Consider the following 21,060-nt stretch of genomic DNA (forward strand, 5'->3'; position numbering starts at 1 on the left):
TGTGGAAGACATCCCCCCAAAGCAGAAGAGATCCTCAGGAGTGCAGGCGAATGACAGGATTAAGGCCGGGTGCCATAAAACCAATTTCCCTACAAAACAGCCCTTTTAGAGGCCAGGAGGCCTGAAGAGACAGGCTTCTGGTGGCTGCCAACAAAAATGAAAATAGCCCAAAACTGAGCAAATCAGCTCTATCGGGCATGAGGTACAGCCTGGTCCATGGTATAAGGGTGCCTGTGTTCCAGGCAGGATTTTTTGGTGCAGAAAAGGACACCTTCCTGTGGAAAAACAAAACTTTGAGGCTTTTTCTTCTTTCTATGTTGGTTGCAGAATGCAGCACACATAGAAAAAGGAAAAAACTAAAAGAAAAATTAGATCATTCTTCTTGTTATGCCTCCCCTGGGAAGGCATAGCATTTTGACAGGGTGAATGTCAGAATGCGCCAAAATCCATGGGGGATGAGTAGGAGCACCTACACTCCACCCATGGAAAACCTCCCTGGGTCAGAGTAAGTGACCTGCGCTGCCTAGCATTGCTCCAGATTTACCAAGCACCGCGGCCACACAGGGTGGCCTTGCATGGCTTGGTAAATCTCATCTAGGTTTTGCGTCACCCTTTTGCTACTTTGAATCTGATAGGTGTTACATAGATGGAGCATGGGCATTCCCATCCATCTACACATTTACTTTAATGCAACTCAAATTTATGAGACTTATAAACCTGAGTTTGTCCTAAAATGTTGGTTCTAACCAATAGAGGAATCGCAAGTTAATATTTGTATTTCTCCTCTTAACTTCCCCTTTCTATGTGTGCTATTTTTTGTATAGAAAGAGAAGTATGCCTCTAAGGATTGTTTTTATGCAGGAAGTTATTGCTTCTGACACACAAACCAGCCTGCCTGTAACATAGGCATCTTTGCACTATTTTGCACGGGTGCCTGCATTGGTGCTAGGCAGCACATAGAGCGTCAGTGCAAAGAGAGAGACTAGAAATGCTCCACATCTTTGTAATATGCAACATTTCTGCTCTCTCCCTTTCACGCAATGCACAAAGATCCTTTGCTGTGAAACAATAGTAAATTTGCCCCCGATATACATTAAATTGTGGATATTTATAACTTAAGCAGAAGAACAGTGGTTTCCTCAAGTTCACAATAGGTGGAAAATAAACATTTATGCAATAAATTATTGCCATGGGATTGAAATGTCAACACACAGACTGGGGAAACATCTGTTACAACGCGGATGTTTCAACGCGGTGCTGTTACGACGCGTCCGTAACAACGCAAGTCGTTACCACGACTTGCGCTGGAGGGCGCTAGAAGATTAAAAATAGTAAATTTGCTATTCCAACACCTTCCCTAGTGTCCACGGGGACTGGTGTTAGAATAGTAAATTATACTATTCGATATCCGCGCCCCCAACGCAAGTCGTGGTAACGACTTGCGTTGTAAGGGACGCGTTGTAACAGCACGCGTTGTGACGGTACGCGTTGTACCGTCACCAATCCCACAGACTGTAGTCATTTTACCCACTAGGATTACTTTAGTCCATATTGCCTTTATATCTGACATATGTCTAGGAGCCATTGAAAAATATTCCAGCCATTTTCTTTTGTTGTTTAACTGTTTAATTTGTATTGCTGTATGTCCTAGGTTTACAGATTTCAGAGCTGCACTGATTCACCTATCTATTATGTGGCACCTTAAATTTATTTATATGAAATTGCATAGTACAGAATTGATTTGATGTGCGCTCTCACTGTCTATTTGTCACCACTTAGAACCCCTCGATGAAAACATCCCTGTGATTCACTGTTACCCATCTATAATTCTATATATGACATTAGAGCTTTGGGAGCTCCAGTAAAGACAACAGAGTGCCAGGAGCCAATAATGGCTCCTAGACCATCTTCTCCACCATTAGTATGCGTGTCTTTCTGTTTCTTCTGGTTTAATATAGAACAGTCACTTTTCAGTTGGTGGAACTTTCCAACAGCATTATAGCCACTGAAGCTATTCAGGTCATTAAAGGAAATTCCCCTAGCTGAAGGCCCTCAACTGCAGACTAGTCAGTTTGCTGCAACAACTCTTATAGTCTTGGGCAGGGGTCTTTAATGCTGTAATGTAAAGTATAATGTAAAGTGCTGAGTGCTGAGCTGGATTTCTGTTTTAGATAGAGCGGTAGAGCTTAGGTTGCCCACTAAGTTGCTGTCTTGTGTGGGCCCGGTTGGTTGTCCTCACCACCATCTGTGGTTAGTCGGTCCACTGGACCTTGATCTTGTCTTTTTGCCTCTCTGCCTAGTTTCCAGACTCTTCTATACCACACCACAACACATTACGAGAGATATCGTAAGATAACATGCTGTGAATTATCATCAAGTGGCTTTGATTTTGGTAATATGACATAGAAAGGTCTCTTACTTGACAATATAAATGTATTATTTGTACAATCCAATTCCTGATATGCATATTCAAGTTGATTATTGTGGGATTCTTTTCAGCTGTGATTCAAAGTCATAGAGACATTAATTAAGTTGTGGTACAGAGAGGCTCATGGTGCTTTCAGGCATCATTTTAACAACTTGATGTAAATATTTTCATTTTTGAAGGGAATCCATGAACAGTGTCATCTGAATTTTATTCTAGACTTACTGGCTAATTTCCATTTCTTCATGCGGTAAAAGGAGATATTAATGAAATCTTGTTGATCTAATAGATGTGATGAGGGATTCAACTAGAAGGGCCCGATTCACAATGGGAAACGTACACTTTTCTGTAAGTTTACTCTACTTCAGTATTCCCAAACAAACAATTTAATAGAAACTTTACTACTCTAGAGTCTATGCATGCAGAGCGGGGAACTGCACACATAAAAAGATAGGACTGTCCTATCTTAATATTTGAAGAGTTCTCTACCTGGACTGCAGAGCCTCCAGAGCCTTAAAGTCAACAGGGTTCTCTGCGGCAATCCCTGGTATGCCCCTTGTACGCCCCTTATGACCCCTGGCACTGCCTTTGCAACCCCCAGCATCAGCAGTGGCAAAATCAGTGCCAGGAAAAGAAGCGGCTCGTCCTTATGGACATTCGTTGGGCCTTCACTCTCCTTATTTTCGGCCAATCTTTTATTATACTAATAGTGAATAATATTACATTATTCGCTATTAGTTTAATAGAAAATGGATTACTTTCCCTGGTAGCAGTGGTAAGCAAAAACATGCTTTTAAATGTGTGTATATTGTGTGCGTGCTTGCAATTTTGAGTGAGTTTATGTAAGAGAGTGTATGTGTATATGTGAATGTGTGTGTATGTGTAGGCACAGTGTGAGTGTTTGTGTGTGTGTGTACGTGTAGGCACAGTGTGAGTGTTTGTGTGTGTGTGTGTATGTGTAGGCACAGTATGAGTGTTTGTGTGTGTTCATGTGTGTATGTGTGAGCAAAAGCGATGGTTCAAGGGTATGTGAAGTAACTTCCACTATTCCTGGCATTTTGGTGAATTGACGTCCATGTTTAAAGTTACTATTAAAGCGTCTGTTTGTGAATACAGAAAAAGAGTAAACTTACACAAGAATGTAAGTTTACCTTTGTGAATGGGACCTTATCACTGTAACCACTGAGCCATATACCATCTTCCAAAATTACAAAGCGTTCTGGTACTTTCCTACTGACTGGGATGTCTAGCTCTCTAACTTTGAGCAGCTCTAGGGTGGAAGAAGCATTTTACAATTTGGGTATCAAAAATTAATTTAGTTTTATCTGGAAATGGCAAAATGGAATAAGTTAATCACTCTGCTTTCTTGACATCTATGGAGGGAATATGGCATTTTAAGTGGCATTAGTTATTAAAGGCCCTCTGCTTACCTGGATGATCCTGTCCTCTACCAGTGAAGTAACTATTATCCCATCTAATCGATTGGCAATTCGCCGCACGTGTGACTGTATAATATACAAGAGGGTCAATGGATTTCAATATCAGTCATTTCTAAAAGAAACTATGGGGCATATTAGCAAGAACCTTGGTAAAATTATCGCTGTTTTAGCGGCAGGAAACTGCCGCTAAAACGGCAATAATGGGCTTGCTAATATGCGTTATAGAATTCCAATGGAAGCCCAGGTTAGATGTGCAGCACAGCGTGGTGCTGGGTCAACGCCAGACACCGACGCGGTCACGATTGACGGTGGCAGTGACTGTGAGAGCCAGTGAGACAGTGAACTTGCACACACTCACATGTACACAAGGGTACAGGTATGACCATGTGGGGCAATATCCCGGAATATTATAATAGGCAAGTATTGGTGAAGGGTGGAGTGATTGACCCACGCCCTGAAGAAATTGCTGTGAGTTTTCCCCTGGCAATGAAACATGACAGCTGTTGACTGGGTGTGAGAGTTTGATTGGTTCAGATGCTCCGTCCATCACCACCCCGTTTTGTATCGCTTTGTTCGCCATAAGTTGGCAGGGTATGCTCAGACGTGAGTCCCTTGTTCACTTTGCCACTGGATTCAAGCAAGCCTGGCTGAAGACGGCTGTAATACCAGAAACCGGTCCTAGGAAGCTTGTTTCCGGTCCAGGGAAGGCATGACTTGGCAGTTCAGGCTGGACTGTTCCCATGAGGCACAGGGTCAGACTGATTTGCATATGCCCATGTCTGAACTGGGGTTGCAGAGTGGGCTAAAGAACGGTGATGGATTAAACTCAGATCTGTTGACTGGGTGTGAGTGTTTGATTGGTTCAGATGCTCCGTCCATCACCACCCCCTTTTGTATCGCTTTGTTCGCCATAAGTTGGCAGGGTATGCTCAGACGTGAGTCCCTTGCTCACTTTATACACTGGATTCAAGCAAGCCTGGCTGAAGACGGCTGTAATGCCAGAAACCGGTCCTAGGAAGCTTGTTTCCGGTCATGGGAAGGCATGGCTTGGCAGATCGGGCTGGACTGTTCCCATGATGCACAGGGTCAGACTGATTTGCATATGGCCATGTCTGAACTGGGGTGGCAGAATTGTCTAAAGAACGGTGATTGATTAAACCCAGATCTGTTGACTGGGTGTGAGTGTTTGATTGGTTCAGATGCTCCGTCCATCACCACCCCCCTTTTGTATCGCCAGGTTAGATGTGCAGCACAGCGTGGTGCTGGGTCAACGCCAGACACCGACGCGGTCACGATTGACGGTGGCAGTGACTGTGAGAGCCAGTGAGACAGTGAACTTGCACACAATCACATGTACACAAGGGTACAGGTATGCCCATGTGGGGCAATATCCCGGAATATTATAATAGGCAAGTATTGGTGAAGGGTGGAGTGATTGACCCACGCCCTGAAGAAATTGCTGTGAGTTTTCCCCTGGCAATGAAACATGACAGCTTTTAAATGAGCAGACACACAGCACTGAATAAAACTAAACAGCCAGTGTGATCTAGCTCGGTTTTAACTGTGACGGGAGGAGCTATAGTCGGGTCCCCGCAGTCCCAATTCTTGGGTTACTCTGGTGCACACTGAGACAAACTGTCTGGTGCACAGGCAGTATTTGACATCACACCCTAGCACCTTGTCCACTGTGTTTTTTCCTTTCCTTCACTTTATCACAGTTTTGGTACGGGTTGGTGGACGCTGTTGATGAGAGCCTGACAAAGCAGGAGAGTACCTTCCTGCTCACTCCCATGGTGTTACTTCCATGAGGCACCGCCAACCCCTTTCCACACTTTTTTTATTCCTACGTTTTTCTTCGCTCACTGGATCTTGGTCGTGTCATGAGGGGATGCGTTTGACCGTGGGAGACATCAGTCAGAACTAACGCAACCGGTAATTTTTAAATTTAAAAATGGTGACCAAGATCCCACCAGTACAGTCGGTATAGGATTAACCACTGGTCCAATAGATTTTTGGAGAAACCATAATGGATTGGAAGGGATTTTAGTATCAGACTCACTGTGTCAACAGGTCTCTTGTCGTGTATGACTACATGACCTGTTCTCTACCCCTGTAGCTCCTTTTTGTATATCATCCCTATCTATAAACGGGAACCATATAGGGAACCAAACATGTACTTGTTCTGGAATATATTTGGGGCATAGTTTGAAGTTTACAACAAAGCAATAGCCGAAGGCTGTGGGCGATGAGATATACTTAGAGCATGGAATCTTGGACTAGCTTGATTTCTTCAATATTTACTTATTTCAGTTTGTATTAAACTTACATGTCTATATTTTAAATCCTTTTTCTCTTTTTTCCTTTTCTCTTTTACTTGCTTGCTGAGTTAGACAATGGTCTGCCTGAGATCTTCCAATTTATGATGTTGATAGGTAATAAGATAATATTTCTATACTCAACTAACTAGAAAATAAATACAAGATTATTGCAAAATAGGCTCTATTTAAGTTACAGGCTAGAGACATAGGTGAGGACGTACAAAGATGGAGTGGGCTTATAACTACTAGTGAAGCCAAAATGCAGAATGGTTATAATGTTATTAGAACCTTCCACCTACATTAATTAAAGACAGGTGTTGGATATTTGGATCAGACAAGCCGTAGCCACCATTATTGTCCCTTTGACACTCTGTTGTCTTCGATGAATCTCCTTAAATTCAGACTTTCTAATTTAACATGAATGCATGCATGGGCAATATTGCTTATTAATTACACCCTGAACTTTTGGATACAGCTGCAGGTAACAAACGAATGATGAACAGCCCTTATCACTCTGCAGTTAAGGTTAATATGGCTTTTAGCATCCCCTCCTCAGCACTGGGGGATCAAGAGTTGTCCGGTGCTTCAAAGTTAGGAGAAGAAAATGGCTCCATTCTTTCATAGTACTCCTACAGTCTCTTTAGAAGCAGCTGTCTCTTGACAAACAGCTTTCTGGGCTCCTCTCTTTCATTTTACTGAGGGGGAAGTTCAATTAAGCCCAGAAAAAGTAAATAAATATGTGTATATGTTTCCTTTTTGGGGGAGATTAGGATTGCCTTCACCAAAAGCAGGGAGAGGAGCCTGGACAGCCACTTGTGAACTGGTAGGTGCTTCTGAAGAGGAGGCGGAAGCTCTGCGGAAGAATGGAGCTGTTTATTTTTAACCGATCTTTCAGGTAAGAGACAACTCCTGCTCCCGCAGTGTTCCCATCACAGAAGCTGGTGGTACAGAATGCTGTCTTTAGGGGCATGTAACAATAGGTACATCCCATATAGGTGATTTCTGTCTGTCTGGCTAACTCTGAACTTTCCATCCAGGGTGATAATGGCTCTTAAAAAGAAGGTTAGCAAGGAATCTGTTTCCAATTGGATAGTTTTATCTCCCAAGCCTCCTCTTCCTCTGTGGCATCCTCCCTTATGTTGTACATGCCTAATCTATCAAAGTAAGTTTGATTCTGTTAATTTTCAAAGGTGTAGTGTCTTGTAAATAAAAGAAAGCCAGAACTCTCATGGCTACCAGTGTACACCGTAGGACTGTGACTTAAGTGTTGAAGAGATGAATTGAAAGCAGGCTTAGAATGTTGAGTTTTGACTTGCACACAGTGGAATAATGACCAGAACAAACTTCTCTCTGTGTGTGGCATAGTTGTTGGTGAGTACCTGGGCTGGTGACTGGATAAGGGATACAATGTCTGTACACTGAAAGCAATCTTCCAAAGAGTTTGCAGTGGTCCAGCAAACTGTGTGTGCATGCCACGTGAGCCACAATAGAAGTGAAGTGCCAAATTGACGTTAGCACCTGTGGAGTCTCAGCGCAGTGCCAGACTGTATAAAACTCTCGAAGAAAAAGAAAGCAACATTGAAAGTCTACATGTCGGTGGACAGGAACTGAATGAAACAGCCTTGAATAAAAGGTACTGTGCCATTACGTAAATTAATGCCATATGCTATTCGGAGAAAGAATGCTAAAGGCGGAAGCAACAAGGTGACAAAAGCAGAGGACAGCCATAGTTCAGTACAAGTCAAACTCAAATTCAAATGCTGAGAAACAGAGATTAGCCAGGTGTTTGTGAAGAAACATATAAGCACAATGCTGACCAAATATCGTTACATTATCTGCTCTCTTAAATGGCCTACTTTGATCCCACACTTCACACAGAGGTTGTAGTTCATGCTAGCCCTGTCGGGTTAGATGCAATTCTTGCACAGCACAATGGACAGCCCAAAGCCCAGAGATATATCACAGCATACGTCAGTAAATACCTGTCACAAACTGAATTTGTTTACTCGCAGCCTGAAAAAGAAAGTTTGGCAGTGGTCTGGGATTGTGGATATTTCTATGTGTTTTTGTATGGAAAGACCTTCACAGCACTGGTGATGATATTTGGCAATCTCAATGCCAAAATGCCTCCTAGAATTGAACATTGGGGTTTGAGGTTATAAGAAAACAACTATACTATTCTTCATTGTCCAGGAAAAGATCAGAATCCTTCTAAATATTTTTCAAGAGTGCCATCACAATGCCCTGGTACACCATCTAAGACAGCGTGTGAAATCGAGTACTCCAGCTACCATGTCTTTAGAACAAATTGTCACTGCCACAAGCCAAGATATTGACATGTTAAAGTTGAAAGTGGAATTAGCTCTCCATACCTCTCACTAATGCCAGTGAGTATGTGAAGTTCAAATAGGTAAGTGATAAACTTTCAGAGACTCAAGAAAGCCTGTTTCTGCGAAGTGCACAAATTGTTATTCCTGAGAGTCTTTGACAAAAAGTAATCGAAGTTGTCCTTGAGGGACATCGAGGTATAGTTGCCACTAAGTGAGCTCTCCGTGAGCGAGTCTGGTTTCTGTATCTCAACAAAAGTGCCGAAAAAGAGTGGAAGACTTGTCACATATGTAACTGTCTTTCATCTCGTTAGTTAGCACTCTTTGAACATGTCAGAATTGCCACATCATGTTGGGGAGAAAATTGCTATTGATTTATTTGGTCCTCTTCAGAATGTACATTATCTTCTAGCTACTGTTGATGATTACTCACGCTTTCCATTAGTAGAGGACCTTTCATCCACTGCACATGAAAAGGTTATTCAAAAGTTAGATGGCATCTTTGCGACATTGGGTGTTCCTACAATCTTAAAATGCGACAATGGTCTACCTTTTAATACTTGAGAATTCAAAGACTTTCTAAATCACCTCAATATAAAGCATAAAAAAAACACTTCTCTTTAACCCCAGACCAACGATCTGGTAGAACGGTTCATGAGTACTTTAAAGAAAGTTGTTCAGTGTGCTGCACTGGAGAAGCTCAACCTCAAAGGTGTTTTGAACACTACTCCACAAACTCACAGTTCGACCCCTCACTCAATGACAGGGGAAATCCCTGCAACTCTCATGTTTGGAAGAGCCATGATGACTAAGCTGCCCCAAAGGACGAACCTCCGATCCAAGAATGAGGAAGACATTCACACTACGGACTTTGGTCACAAACAGAAGATGAAAATATATGCTGACAGACAACGTCATGTAAAAGATGTCACCTTTACAAGAGGAGATCGAGTACATATCAAACAACACAGAAAAAGAAAGTCTGATGCTTCTTTTGAGGCTAAACCCTTTGCCATTACTAACACCGAAGGACGAATGGTGACAGCACAGCGTCCTGGGAAGTACTTTACGAGAGAGTCCTCTCACTTTGGATATGTGGCCCATCACTCACAAAACATTGACGTCAATGTAGAGGCTGGATCCTGACACATAGTTGATGACTCTTTGTCTGCTGATAATTCCACCTCACCCATGCCGATCGACTGCCAGTTCCAGGTTTCCAGTGACCTGGGCAGGATGCGTGATTCAGGCACCACGATGTTTGATTTACGAATTGTAATTGCCTGTATTCCTATTATTATCTGTGTATTTATCCATGTATTTATTTTATGTTTTTATTTATGTACATATTTAGCTATTTTGAAAAGTTATAACTTTTAATTTAACAAAGCAGGAGATGGGTCTTGTAAATAAAAAAAATGCTGGAACTCATTTGATTCCCACTGTACACTGTAGGCCCGTGAAGTAGGCGTTAGAGAGATTAATTGAAGGCAGGCTATGAATGTAGAGTTCTGATTTACACGCAGTGAAATAAAGACATGTACAAACTACTCTCTGTGTCTGGCTTGGTTATTGGTGAGTACTTGAGCTGGAAGGACTCTACAAAAGGCATGTGTCCAGTCTGGTCATTTGGATGACAATGGCTCAGGCTAGTCTACGTACTCGGTCCAAGGAATATCATATGAACACCAGTTCTAGAGCTGATACACAGTTTGCATAGGTGATAATAGAGAATATGTATGCTTGTTCCATCTAGCCATTGCTTTCCTCATCTGTGGGGAAATAGGGAGAGACTGAAGAGTATGACTGGTATTTGCTGGTTTCACCCTAATGCTAAGTAACCCGCATTCACATTAGGGTACTCCTCCTTTTATCTTTGGTCTAGTCAAGATACCAATGTACTGATTGATGCTGGTTAAAGATCTGAGGTCTGAGAGATATTAGGGACACATGAAGAAAAGTGATTGTGGTTGCATGCATCTTTGGACACATTGGCATTTAGTTTGGCAAAGTACCCCACACTATACATCAGGTGGCGTTGCACAGATACAGTGTAAAACAAGCTCATTATGGCCATCAAAGATGGTACAAGAAAGGTGGAAAAAACACAAGAACAAAAAAAAAACTCCTTTTATTGTGGCTTGTACTGCTAATAAATATTCATGACATACATTAGAGGGTGACGATGCAGGATTTGTAGCAGCGAGCAGCACACGCCTAGTGACACAGCACAATATAAAAGCATTCCACACAGTCCACATTTTGCATGCATTTGGTACAGACACCCACATTCCCTGTGCGGAGGCTCTACAGGATAAGCTCCTGGCACCCGCTTCCCAGACAAGTGTCTTCTGCATGCAACGCGAAGAGGAAGAGGAGGCAACGCACCCGCCTTTGGCTGTGGGGTTATGCTTGGTATTGGATAGTGAACCTGATAGGGCGAGCTCAGTTCCCGCTAGAGGAAGGGTTTGGAGCACTTGGGACAGAGTGGAAGACAGCTCCTCTGATAAAATATAAGGAGGGAGAGAGAGAGAGAGATGAAAAGAAAGAATCATGAAGAGACAAGGGTGAGGCAAGTGGGTGAGAATGAGACTGATAGGAACTGAGAATTCAGCAGAGATTGAGACATTAAAAGTGCAGACACAGCAGGGGAAAAATGTAATAGGTAGTTGAAAGGGTGAATAAAAAGAGGCAAAGGTGGGGCAGAGGAACACAGAAACAAAGAACATGTGGGATTGAGAAAAGAAGAGGGGAGAAACAGCTTTGAGATAAAAGGGTCTAGAACAAAAAGGAATTTGGAATTGGAGTGGGAAGAAGAGAGACAACAGGAGGTAAGCAGTGGAATCAAACGACTGAGAAGGGGTGAGGATAAATTGATGCGAGAGGTAGAGCTAATTTTAATGAAAAAACAAGACAGAATATAAAAGGAGAAGGGACCAGAAAAAATAAAAGAAAGGGATGGAACTTGACTACCGCCAACATTTAAACAACAACTGAATGAGACATTGTTTATGTAGTTTCTTCTTAATCTCTCTCAAGAACACACTTTTACCAGGGCCGGCCTTAGGCATGTGCAAGCTGTGCACCTGCACAGGGCCACCAAACCCCAGGGGCCACCAAGCCAATAAATATCCTAAATATAATAATCCTCTGTGGATGGATACATATTTGCGTGGCAGCTCCTGGGAGGGATTTGGCGGCCTCTGGCTCTGTTCCTCTTCCAAACACCCTGACACCCCCCATCTTCACTGGACTCCGCACCTGTATTCCTCCGGGGGACCCCTACCTATGCTCCCTGCCCAGGGCCACCATGAGCCTAGAGCCGCCCCTGCTTTTACTAATACATTTCAAAGGTGAATTAAAATTTGCCCCTGTTTCTGTCACAAAATATCTCCCATTCATGTGAGACATTAATGGCAGTCACAATAAGATATGATTAAAACATTGAGAAGTGAGATGACTGGATAAAGAGAGAAGGATTAGAAACCTGCTGAACCCCAATGCATAGGGAAACTGCAGCTGCAATGTGGCCTTCAAAGTTGGCCAGTGGAAGAGCAAGTTTTGGTTACATGTTCTTGGTAAGTCCTATACTAGGCATTCTCTGTGCTTCTGCAGTAGTACCCCTCATTGCCATTCTCGGGGGGGTCAGCATTCAAGCAACACTACCAGTTGGCAGTGTGGTGTGGGTGAGGGACTGCCGGCATCCACATGCGGGTCAGGTTATTGGTACGTGATTTGTATATACAGTAACAAAAAGATCTGTGGGAGTAAGGCCAGGAGTAGTTAGAGCACCTTGAACCCATTAATTTGTCCCCCTATCTATTCCCTCCTGCCCATTCCCTCCCTGAGGCTCCACTTCCAAGGCTTTTCTACAGAGAGATCTGGTTCAAGAAGTTATCCCAAGGTCAGCAGCCGCTGGTCAAAAAATGCTCATTTAGTCTTGATGCAGCTTGGTAGCCACTATACCCCTCCAGCCGGAGCTGCAGAAAAGAGAGAAAGGGAATGTGCATTAGAAGAGTGTGGGACCCATGAAGCGTGATGACAATGTCTCATAGTGCATGGATCCAGTCACACAGTCAATTTGCATAATACGCAAATCTCTTGATTCCTATGTACAACTAATGGATGATAGAGAATTGATTCAAGGAGTAGTGATACATTCTTTCACAGGTTTATAATACATTCAAGTCTATCATAGCTCCAGGAACAAAAATATATATTTGCACATGACTTAAAAACTGACTGTTCAATGCTGTGACATCAAGAAAGTGGCTAAAAGTTATTTTTCACTGCTGTGACATCACCTTCTGGAAACCCCATAACTAATGTCACATATAAAAGATATGTAATACTTACCGAAAAAGATATAATGTGAGTATAATGTGGGTGTACGTGTCTTATGTATTCCAAATATTGCTTTGCCGTAGACATACAATGCTTGATGAATGTAATCAAAACCATGTGTTGCACTGGGTTCTGCCCCAGCATTTTGCCCGGATTTGTTACTTTTCTGATCACCCAGTTTTTGGACATTTTGCTGTGGGCTAGCCTCAGTACTAGTGCCTCTCCCACAGTTAACACATGGTAAATGGATTGCACGTGTTTACCACCAGTGTACACCTTTTAAGGTAAGGCCGCTGCAATGTAAGGGTGAGGGGCACTTGGCTGGTGCACCTGAAACACGTGTACACATGCATGTGCGGGTTGCACATGTGAGGCTACTGTCTTGCACACCCCGGTAACAACGCACAGGTAGCCTACCACAATGAGGACTCTGCAGGTTTAGCTATTCACCTGGGGTAGGCCTCATGAGGAAAGTGTATACTATTTGGGAAAGTCAGTGTGTTTTTCTGTTCAGCTATAGCGACACTTCATTACACACATAGGGAGGGAACTGCCTTATAATGCAGTTTCACTTTCCCTGGGCCTACAGAGACCATTGACTTCTTGAATTGGACTGTAGACTGTGTGGGAAAATCAAATTTATAACTTCCAAAATGATAACTGAACATCTTGTGGTTCATTCAGACTTTCCATATTTTCCTGGCTCAGCTCAGGATCAGAGCCTAGGCCTCGTGTTACCCTGCAGTGACCAGTAATTACATTTTCTACAGCAGCAGGAACCAAGGCTACCCCCACACAAAAGGAGCAATTAGGGAAAACATTGTTTACCACGAATCCTTTTCCCCTCAGGGAATTACAACGTGGTCATTGCAACGACTGCATTGTAACAACACGTACCATTACTCCGCAAGTCGGAACAACAACTTGCGGAGGGGACAGAAGGTGTTGGATTTTAAATCCAACGCCTTCCCTCCTGTTGCACATACTGGAGTTGGAATAGTAAATTATACTATTTCAACATCCAGCGGCCCCCTGCCCCCAAAGAAAGTCATTGTTACGATTTGAGGGGTAGTGGTATGCTTTGTTACAACGCGGTCACTGTAACGCTCATGTTGTATTTGCATGCGGGGAAAAAGCTTGTAGAATCAAGTGGCATATTCAGCAATTAACAGTACTTCTCTTAGCTTCTCAGAAGGAAAGGGGTGGGTGGGAATCATCTGCAGCAATCACTCAGCTGTCCCACTGCACCAGGGAAGGGCATGTCCAAGCCCACTTAACAAAGGAGAGTTCCCATACAACTGGGGCCAAGCCACCGGGGGGCTCCCTTTGAAATTCTAGTGTGCAAGTCCCTGGCAGTGATGTCAGGAAGGGGTGGAGCCGAGACTCCAGGAGCTGATGTGCTCAATGGCTCCTTGATGACACCATTTTGGATTGTCCCAACATACTGTGCAGGAGGGTTGGGACAGGAGTGGAGAGGTGGTGTGGCATTCCAGGATTGGGTAGGGGTGCTTGTCTTCTGGAACATTCCTCTCCCCTTTATAAACTCCTGCACAAGGGGAAGATTTATTTTTCTTCTTGCCTGTGAATTTTCTACCTGATTTGCTGCTAGATCCTGGAACTGCCATGGAGATCTGGAAGGAGGAATCCCCTGACCCCCCAATCAGCACCCAGGACTCTGTCCAGTTGACCTCAGAACCAGAGGGTCTTCCCAAAGGCCAGTGAGGCTGGCCCCCTTACTCCCCCCTGAGGACCAGCAGGGGGAAGCCCTGGACGTTTCGGTGCCCACCAACAAAGCCATGAAGGAGAACTGGCACAGGGAGCCAGGAGGACCAGTTGTTTGGACGATCAACTGCCCCTGGGGATAGAGTTTGCCACCAGGAGAAAAACAAGCCCAGGATCATCCAAATCGGCCCTACGGTGCCCGAGTTATGCCGTTATCAAGTTTGGCGACCTCTGACCTTTCCTCGCACAGAGCGCATGAGGCTCTGTCGCCATTTGATCAGATTCCCATGAGTTGGGCCAGGGACAGGAAGACAGTGGAAGAAAGCTGCCTTGACAATGTTGGGAGAGAGGGTGTGCATGGGGCTCCCTCCCTGTGTCTCCATCTTGCCCGGAGGCCCCAAACCTAGGTGTATTTATGTTAAAGGGGTCCTGGACCCCTTTCCCAGACCCCAAGTGCTCCCTGGTGCAGAGAAGCGCCGTTCCCCTTCCCCAAGATTTCGAAGATTGGGGGGCGCTGTCATGCTACCCCCACTGAAGGTGGGAGGGGCCCAGGACCCCGTCCCTGGGCCCTGGGCATTGTTAAGGAAGATGAGGACAAGGGAGTGATGCCGTACCCCCACATGGTTCATTCTCCCTGCTTCCTGTGCCCATGTCTGGGGGGAGCGGGAGGCAGCACGCTGTATCGTCTATCGTTGGGTGCTCAAGTGGGACCGGGCCCCCCATCAAAGAGGAAAATGACATCAGACCTCACAGCTTCTCTCCCTGACACAAAGGAAGAGCTGCTACTATAATATTCAGTGCGCTAGAAAACTCGCCTCATAATGCTTTGCGGCTTCTTTTATTCAGAACGCGTGTTTGCCCATAATTCAGCCTGTGGTGGGCCTAGGATGATGGGACCACCATGGGAAAGGGTCGGAACAGCGCAGGCAGAGCCACGTGTGTTCCAACATTGCAAGCTCTATCACACCTGCCTTATCCGCATATGCTTGGTTAAGGCGGTGCATGCCTGGAATGGGCAGAAGCAGGAAGGATCGGGAGAGGAAGCAGGGCGCGGTGAGGTAAGTGGGGCTGGGGCTGGGTTTTGGGCGGGTGGGTAGTAGTTTTTAAGGGTTGGAAGTCTTTTTCAAGGCTGGGGGATCGTGTTGTTTTCAGGGCTTGGGGAGTCGGGCAAGTTTTTAGGGCTTGTGGAGGTCTGGGCAGGTTTTTGGGCTTAGGGGAGGTTAGGGTAGTTTTTAGGGCTTGGGGCAGGGAAGTTCTTAGGCTTCAGGGGGGAGGGAGTTGGTTTTCAGGAGGGAGGGAGGGGGTAGTTTTAGGTCTCAGGGCAAGGGTTTGAGGGGCCGTTTTAGGGTTCAGGGTGGAGTGCAGGGATTGGGCTACTTATTTAGGTTGGGGGCAGTGTAGTTTTTAGGGCTCAGGGTAGTTTTTACGGATTGTAGGGGGTAATTTTAGGTCTTAGGGCGGGGGGCAGGGGTCGAGGTAGCACTTAACTGAAAAGTTTTAACCACACTTATGTCTTTGCCATACATGCTAACAACGCATATTTCATTTAAAAGGCATGCATGGTAAAGGCATATGCGTGGTTTAGACTTTTGTGGTTAAGACCGTGTGGAACCGGCATTTGTGGTAAACGCATGTGTGGTTCGATCACACAACTGACCACCATCAACTCATTCAGCACAACGTGCTCTTGCTTGGCAGGTCATCATCTGGGTTCTCACTTTAAGTTGGAGAGGACCCTAGATTCATCCCCCTTCCCACTGTTTAATACATTTTTAATCTCTCCTATGGTTGGAGCCTTTGCTCTACAGCTGGGTGTTGGTCAGTTTCCAAGGGCTTTGTGCATGTTTGGAAAGCCTGAAAAAATGTGTAAGGCATTGTTCATGTTGTGGTGCCCTCTTTGGGTTGAATGTATGGTTAAATTACAATAAATGTGTCCAGTATAGTGATTGTGATTGTGATTGTGATTGGGTTCTTATATAGCGCACTACCACTCCAAGGAGTATCTTGGTTGATTGCAATGCCCTTTAGAGGTTGTTCTAGTCCTTATAGGCTATTTACTGGAAATTATATATTGAATTAATGCAAAAACATGAAGGTTATTATTGATAATGGATTTTGTTGGGTTTTCATGATGACTTTATATGTTTTATTGATCCATCATTATTGCACTTATGACAAGGATTATTACCAAAGTAATATGTTGTGATAGGTAATGACTAGTAAATTGATGTGATCCCTCCAGGGGGTCACCAGTGATTACACAATGTTGTCTATGGTATGTTCCGTCCGCCAATGTATATATAGTATGCTCCATCCGCCAATGTATATGTAGTATTTAGTAATGTGTGTGCATAATAAATGTACTGACTGGACAATAATGTATTTGTGTGTTATTATTGGGTGCTAATGATTGGTGATTCCTGGCCCAAACCACCTCCCTTGAGTAGCCCTTAGACTGCTCCGTCTCGCTACCCTGTGAGAATCAAGCGCTACAAAGGGGTTGTTTGATTCCCACTGAGAACAATTAAGGAACTATTACTTGTGCTGGCCACACAACTAAGACCCCAATTTCCAACACCATGTATCGAAGTGAAACCTCTTAGCATGGGAATGACAAAAAACACAAGTCCTGGCCACAGGAGGTCCAGCTTCACATGCACCCTTGTTCAAAGGTGCCTTATTACTGTTTAACTACGATAGTAGTTGATTAGTTTTTTTTAAATACGTATGATCTGCTTTCTCACCGGGTGAATATAATCTAATGCCATATTCACAGTGACAGAAAGAGTCTTAAGAATCATACGGCTCCATAGAAGAGACCATACCCCCAACACATTCCCAAATTGGAGAAAATGCCAAAACATTAGGCTATAAACTTTCAGACACTACGGCCCCTCGCGGCGGGATGCCTGGCTTTCACCTTGTGGATACCCGGCCGGGGTATCTCACAGGGGAATACCAGGATGGGTTCCCTAAGCAAGCGCCTTGAGGCCCCTGGGTTAAAGTGCGCTATATAAATCGAAACACATTTACATTTACATTTACAGCTACAAATTTTCAGAAGAAAAATTGTGGCCATTGTGTTTTCTGTGCAGTGAACTCCCCAACAATAACTTCCCCAAATGCCTATTTTTTAGTTCTACTCAGAATTAATATAATTAAGATATTGCATTAACATATTGTAACACATTAGGCACGTTCATTCATATTAAGTATATATTTACACGTTATCAAGTCTGCAATAACCCACTTTCTACTAAAAAAAGCTTTTTTTGTGCTTATAACTTTCAGCTCATTTGGGGAATCTATATGAAATGTTCTAAATAGGTTGTGTGATAGAATTTTACATGTCAAGATTCATGCTGATCCGACTGGGGAATGCGTACTGGGGGTTTTAAAAGGACACTTTCTAGTTTAACTCCCATAGGCAACTTCGCCGTCTGCTGCAGCAAAAACTGCTGAACGGAATTACAGCAAACATGGCATGAAACTAGAACCTCACTCAGAAAAGTGCCTTGGCTTGGCTTCTTGTAAATCTATTCAGCGGTTGTCAGGCATTGTTCAAAGGTTTGTTGAGAGAGGACCTTTTGTATATCTTGACCTTTAATTCACATTCACCAGGTGGAAGGTGTCCTGGTAGAAAAATTTTGACTTTACGAAAGGGATAACATCTCCTTTAGGGGTTCGGTTTCTATCAGGCTGGAGTACGGAATAAAAAATCAGACCCCAGCAAGACAAGGTGCCCTAATAAAATTCTACAGAGAATGAGGGCAGCAGAGGCAAACTGCCTTGCCCACCCATGCTGGCTAGAAATCGAAAAACAATCTGTACTAAAGAGCTCAGTCTACTCCATGCTACTCCAGTGACTTGTATCACTAAAACTAGATGAGGCACACAATACCCGCTTACTCTGAGTTCAAACGAACAACCAACAAAGCTATTAGTCTGCAATCACCGCTAACAGACAAAGCAGCCCTAGCGAACAAAATTCATGCGTGGGTGGTGATACCAACATATACCAACATATAAAGCTCTAAAACCCCAACCATATCTGCTGGAACACTTCTCAGAATTAAAAAATAACAACCTGATGTTACTTAGGGAGTTTATTCATCTAAAGATCTTACACCAAAGTGGAAACAAACTTGACCAACCCAGGAGTGCTGTCTTTGCGAACACAGTAGCAAATCATTACCTTGCCTATTATGTATCTGTCCAGCACTTTTAACTCTTCACGATTCCTCCCCAGCCCCTTCCCCCTCCCTGTCTCAGAATTCCGCTTCCTTAGTAGTGTACTACCTTAACACCCGCTCCTTAATACGCCATCAGTTGGAGATTTTCCAACTATTACACCAGAGCGCCATTGATATTCTCCTCCTAGCTGAAACGTGGATTACTGAGGACTCAGCCCCAGACATCCTCGCAGCAATTCCCACTGGCTACTATATCATGCAAGCCAACCGGCCTGCCGGGAAGACCGGCGGCGGGGTGGCGGCCATCATTCGCTCTGAACATAAATTTTCAGAGCTGACTGCGATATCTATTCCCAAAACTGACTGCCTCTCTCTTAAATTTTCCTCAGCCAAGTCCGCCTTTGTCTGTGTTCTTGCTTACAGGCCCCCTGAATACATGCCTCTCTTTCCCCAACTATTCGGCGATTTCATCTCTCAACTCGCGATTAATCATGCCAACATCATGATCATTGGCGATTTCAACTACTGGCCATCTGATGCCCGCGAAAGCCAATTTTCTACGGAGTTTACTGACCTTTTAACTAGCATGAACTTTCACCAGCACGTTCATACTCCCACCCACCACAAGGGCCACATCCTAGACCAAGTCTGGACATCCAATCTCGATATTTCCCCTCCCTCTGTACTTCCCTGTTCCTGGTCCGACCACTGCTCCATATCCTTTTACCTTCATATTCATACTTCTTGCCCCCCCCCCTGTTAAGAATCTTTCTGCTCGTAACTGGAAAAAAGCAAATCTGGTTGATTTTCATGCCTTATTGGCTTCCACCCCACCCACACCCTCGTTCTCGGTAGCTAATCAGGCTGCTCACCTCGAAGAATGGCTACTTCTTGCATGCGACAAAGTTGCCCCTTTCAAAACAATTAAAGCCAAACGCCCTCATGACGCCCAGCGGTGGTTCTCTGACCAACTTAAAGCGGATAAACTTGCTCTCCGACAAGCTGAGCACTGTTGGAGGCCCAACTACGATCCTCAGCTCAGACTCGCTTATGTAGATTCTTTAAAGTCCTACAAAAAAATCGATTTTGGCAGCTAAAACCGCCTACTTTTCCCAAAAGATAATGGACTCCAACAACAAAGCTAAAGATATCTTCTCCATTGTCAACGAGATTTCCCTGCCTGACAGGGTCACACCTCAACCCCAACCAACCCAAACCTTGTGTGATTCCCTTAACTCTTACTTCATTGATAAAATCACAACCATTAAAAATAATATCCCTTTCCCTTCATCCCCTCTACCCCCACCTCTCCCTCCCATGAACACTAGTCGTTTGACAGAGTTTCCGCCAATTTCACTAAAAGAATCTTCTTCATTGCTCCATAAAGTCAGTTCAGGCTCCCCTAATGACTGCTGCCCCCCTCAGATCCTGAGGGAGGCCTTCCTGGCCTGTCCTGGCCCCCCATTAGCCTTGCTCAACAACTCTCTAGCTACCGGGGAAGTCCCTCGCTCCTTCAAACAGGCAGCCGTTCTACCCATCCTAAAAAAAAACAATGCGGATCCCACAATTTTAAGCAATTACAGACCGATTTCCCTTCTCCCCTACCTAGGAAAGATCCTGGAGACTTATGTCACCCGCTGCCTGAGCTCCTTCATCGAGAAATCCTCCTTCCTGGATGCCCAACAAGCTGGCTTTAGACCCCTCCATTCCACCGAGGCGGTCATAGTAGCCGTCATGGATGCCCTCAGGAAAGGTGCCGACAAAAACATCTCACAGTCCCTTGTCCTTTTGGACCTGTCGGCAGCATTCGACACGGTCGATCATGCTATCTTGATCGACCGTGTCAACAATGCTGGCATCCAGGGGGTGGCCCTCGATTGGCTTAGATCTTTCCTCGACCACCGATCTCAGGCAGTCCACCTGTCCACTATTTCTGCACCCTACTCATCCTTAACCTGCGGGGTCCCTCAGGGCTCTGCGCTATCACCCTTATTATTTAATTTGTATTTGCAACCCCTCTTAGCCTCCCTCTGTAATACCCCGGTCACAATCTTCAACTACGCGGACGATCTTCAGTTAATCTTTCCCATTGATTACCTTCCTTCCTCCTGTCTTAATTTCCAGTCCACCATGCTGACCATTGCAGAGTGGATGTTTCATAGCCAATTGAAATTGAATCCCACAAAAACAGAGCTAGTACTAGTGGGGGGTTCCACTAATCTGTGGAATACCACCTTTTGGCCTTCATCCCTAGGGACGGCCCCCACTCCTGTGAGCACTGTGAAGAGTCTG

At 44.4% G+C, this 21,060-nt stretch overlaps 1 protein-coding gene across 1 annotated transcript in view; it reads right to left on the reverse strand.

Annotated features, from left to right (window-relative positions):
- Positions 1 to 10,624: 10,624 nt before the first annotated feature.
- LOC147701278 (sodium/potassium-transporting ATPase subunit gamma-like) overlaps positions 10,625 to 21,060 on the reverse strand; it is a 37,909-nt gene continuing 27,473 nt past the window's right edge. Inside the window, exon 5 of the mRNA XM_086929333.1 lies at positions 10,625 to 12,489. Within this exon, the coding sequence (XP_086785459.1) occupies positions 12,470 to 12,489 (20 nt within the window). The 3' untranslated portion in view covers positions 10,625 to 12,469. The remainder of the gene's footprint in view (positions 12,490 to 21,060) is intronic.

The sequence above is a fragment of the Lissotriton vulgaris genome, chromosome 7 (genome assembly GCF_964263255.1).
Source record: "Lissotriton vulgaris chromosome 7, aLisVul1.2, whole genome shotgun sequence".
In the NCBI taxonomy this organism is placed as follows: Eukaryota; Metazoa; Chordata; class Amphibia; order Caudata; family Salamandridae; genus Lissotriton; species Lissotriton vulgaris.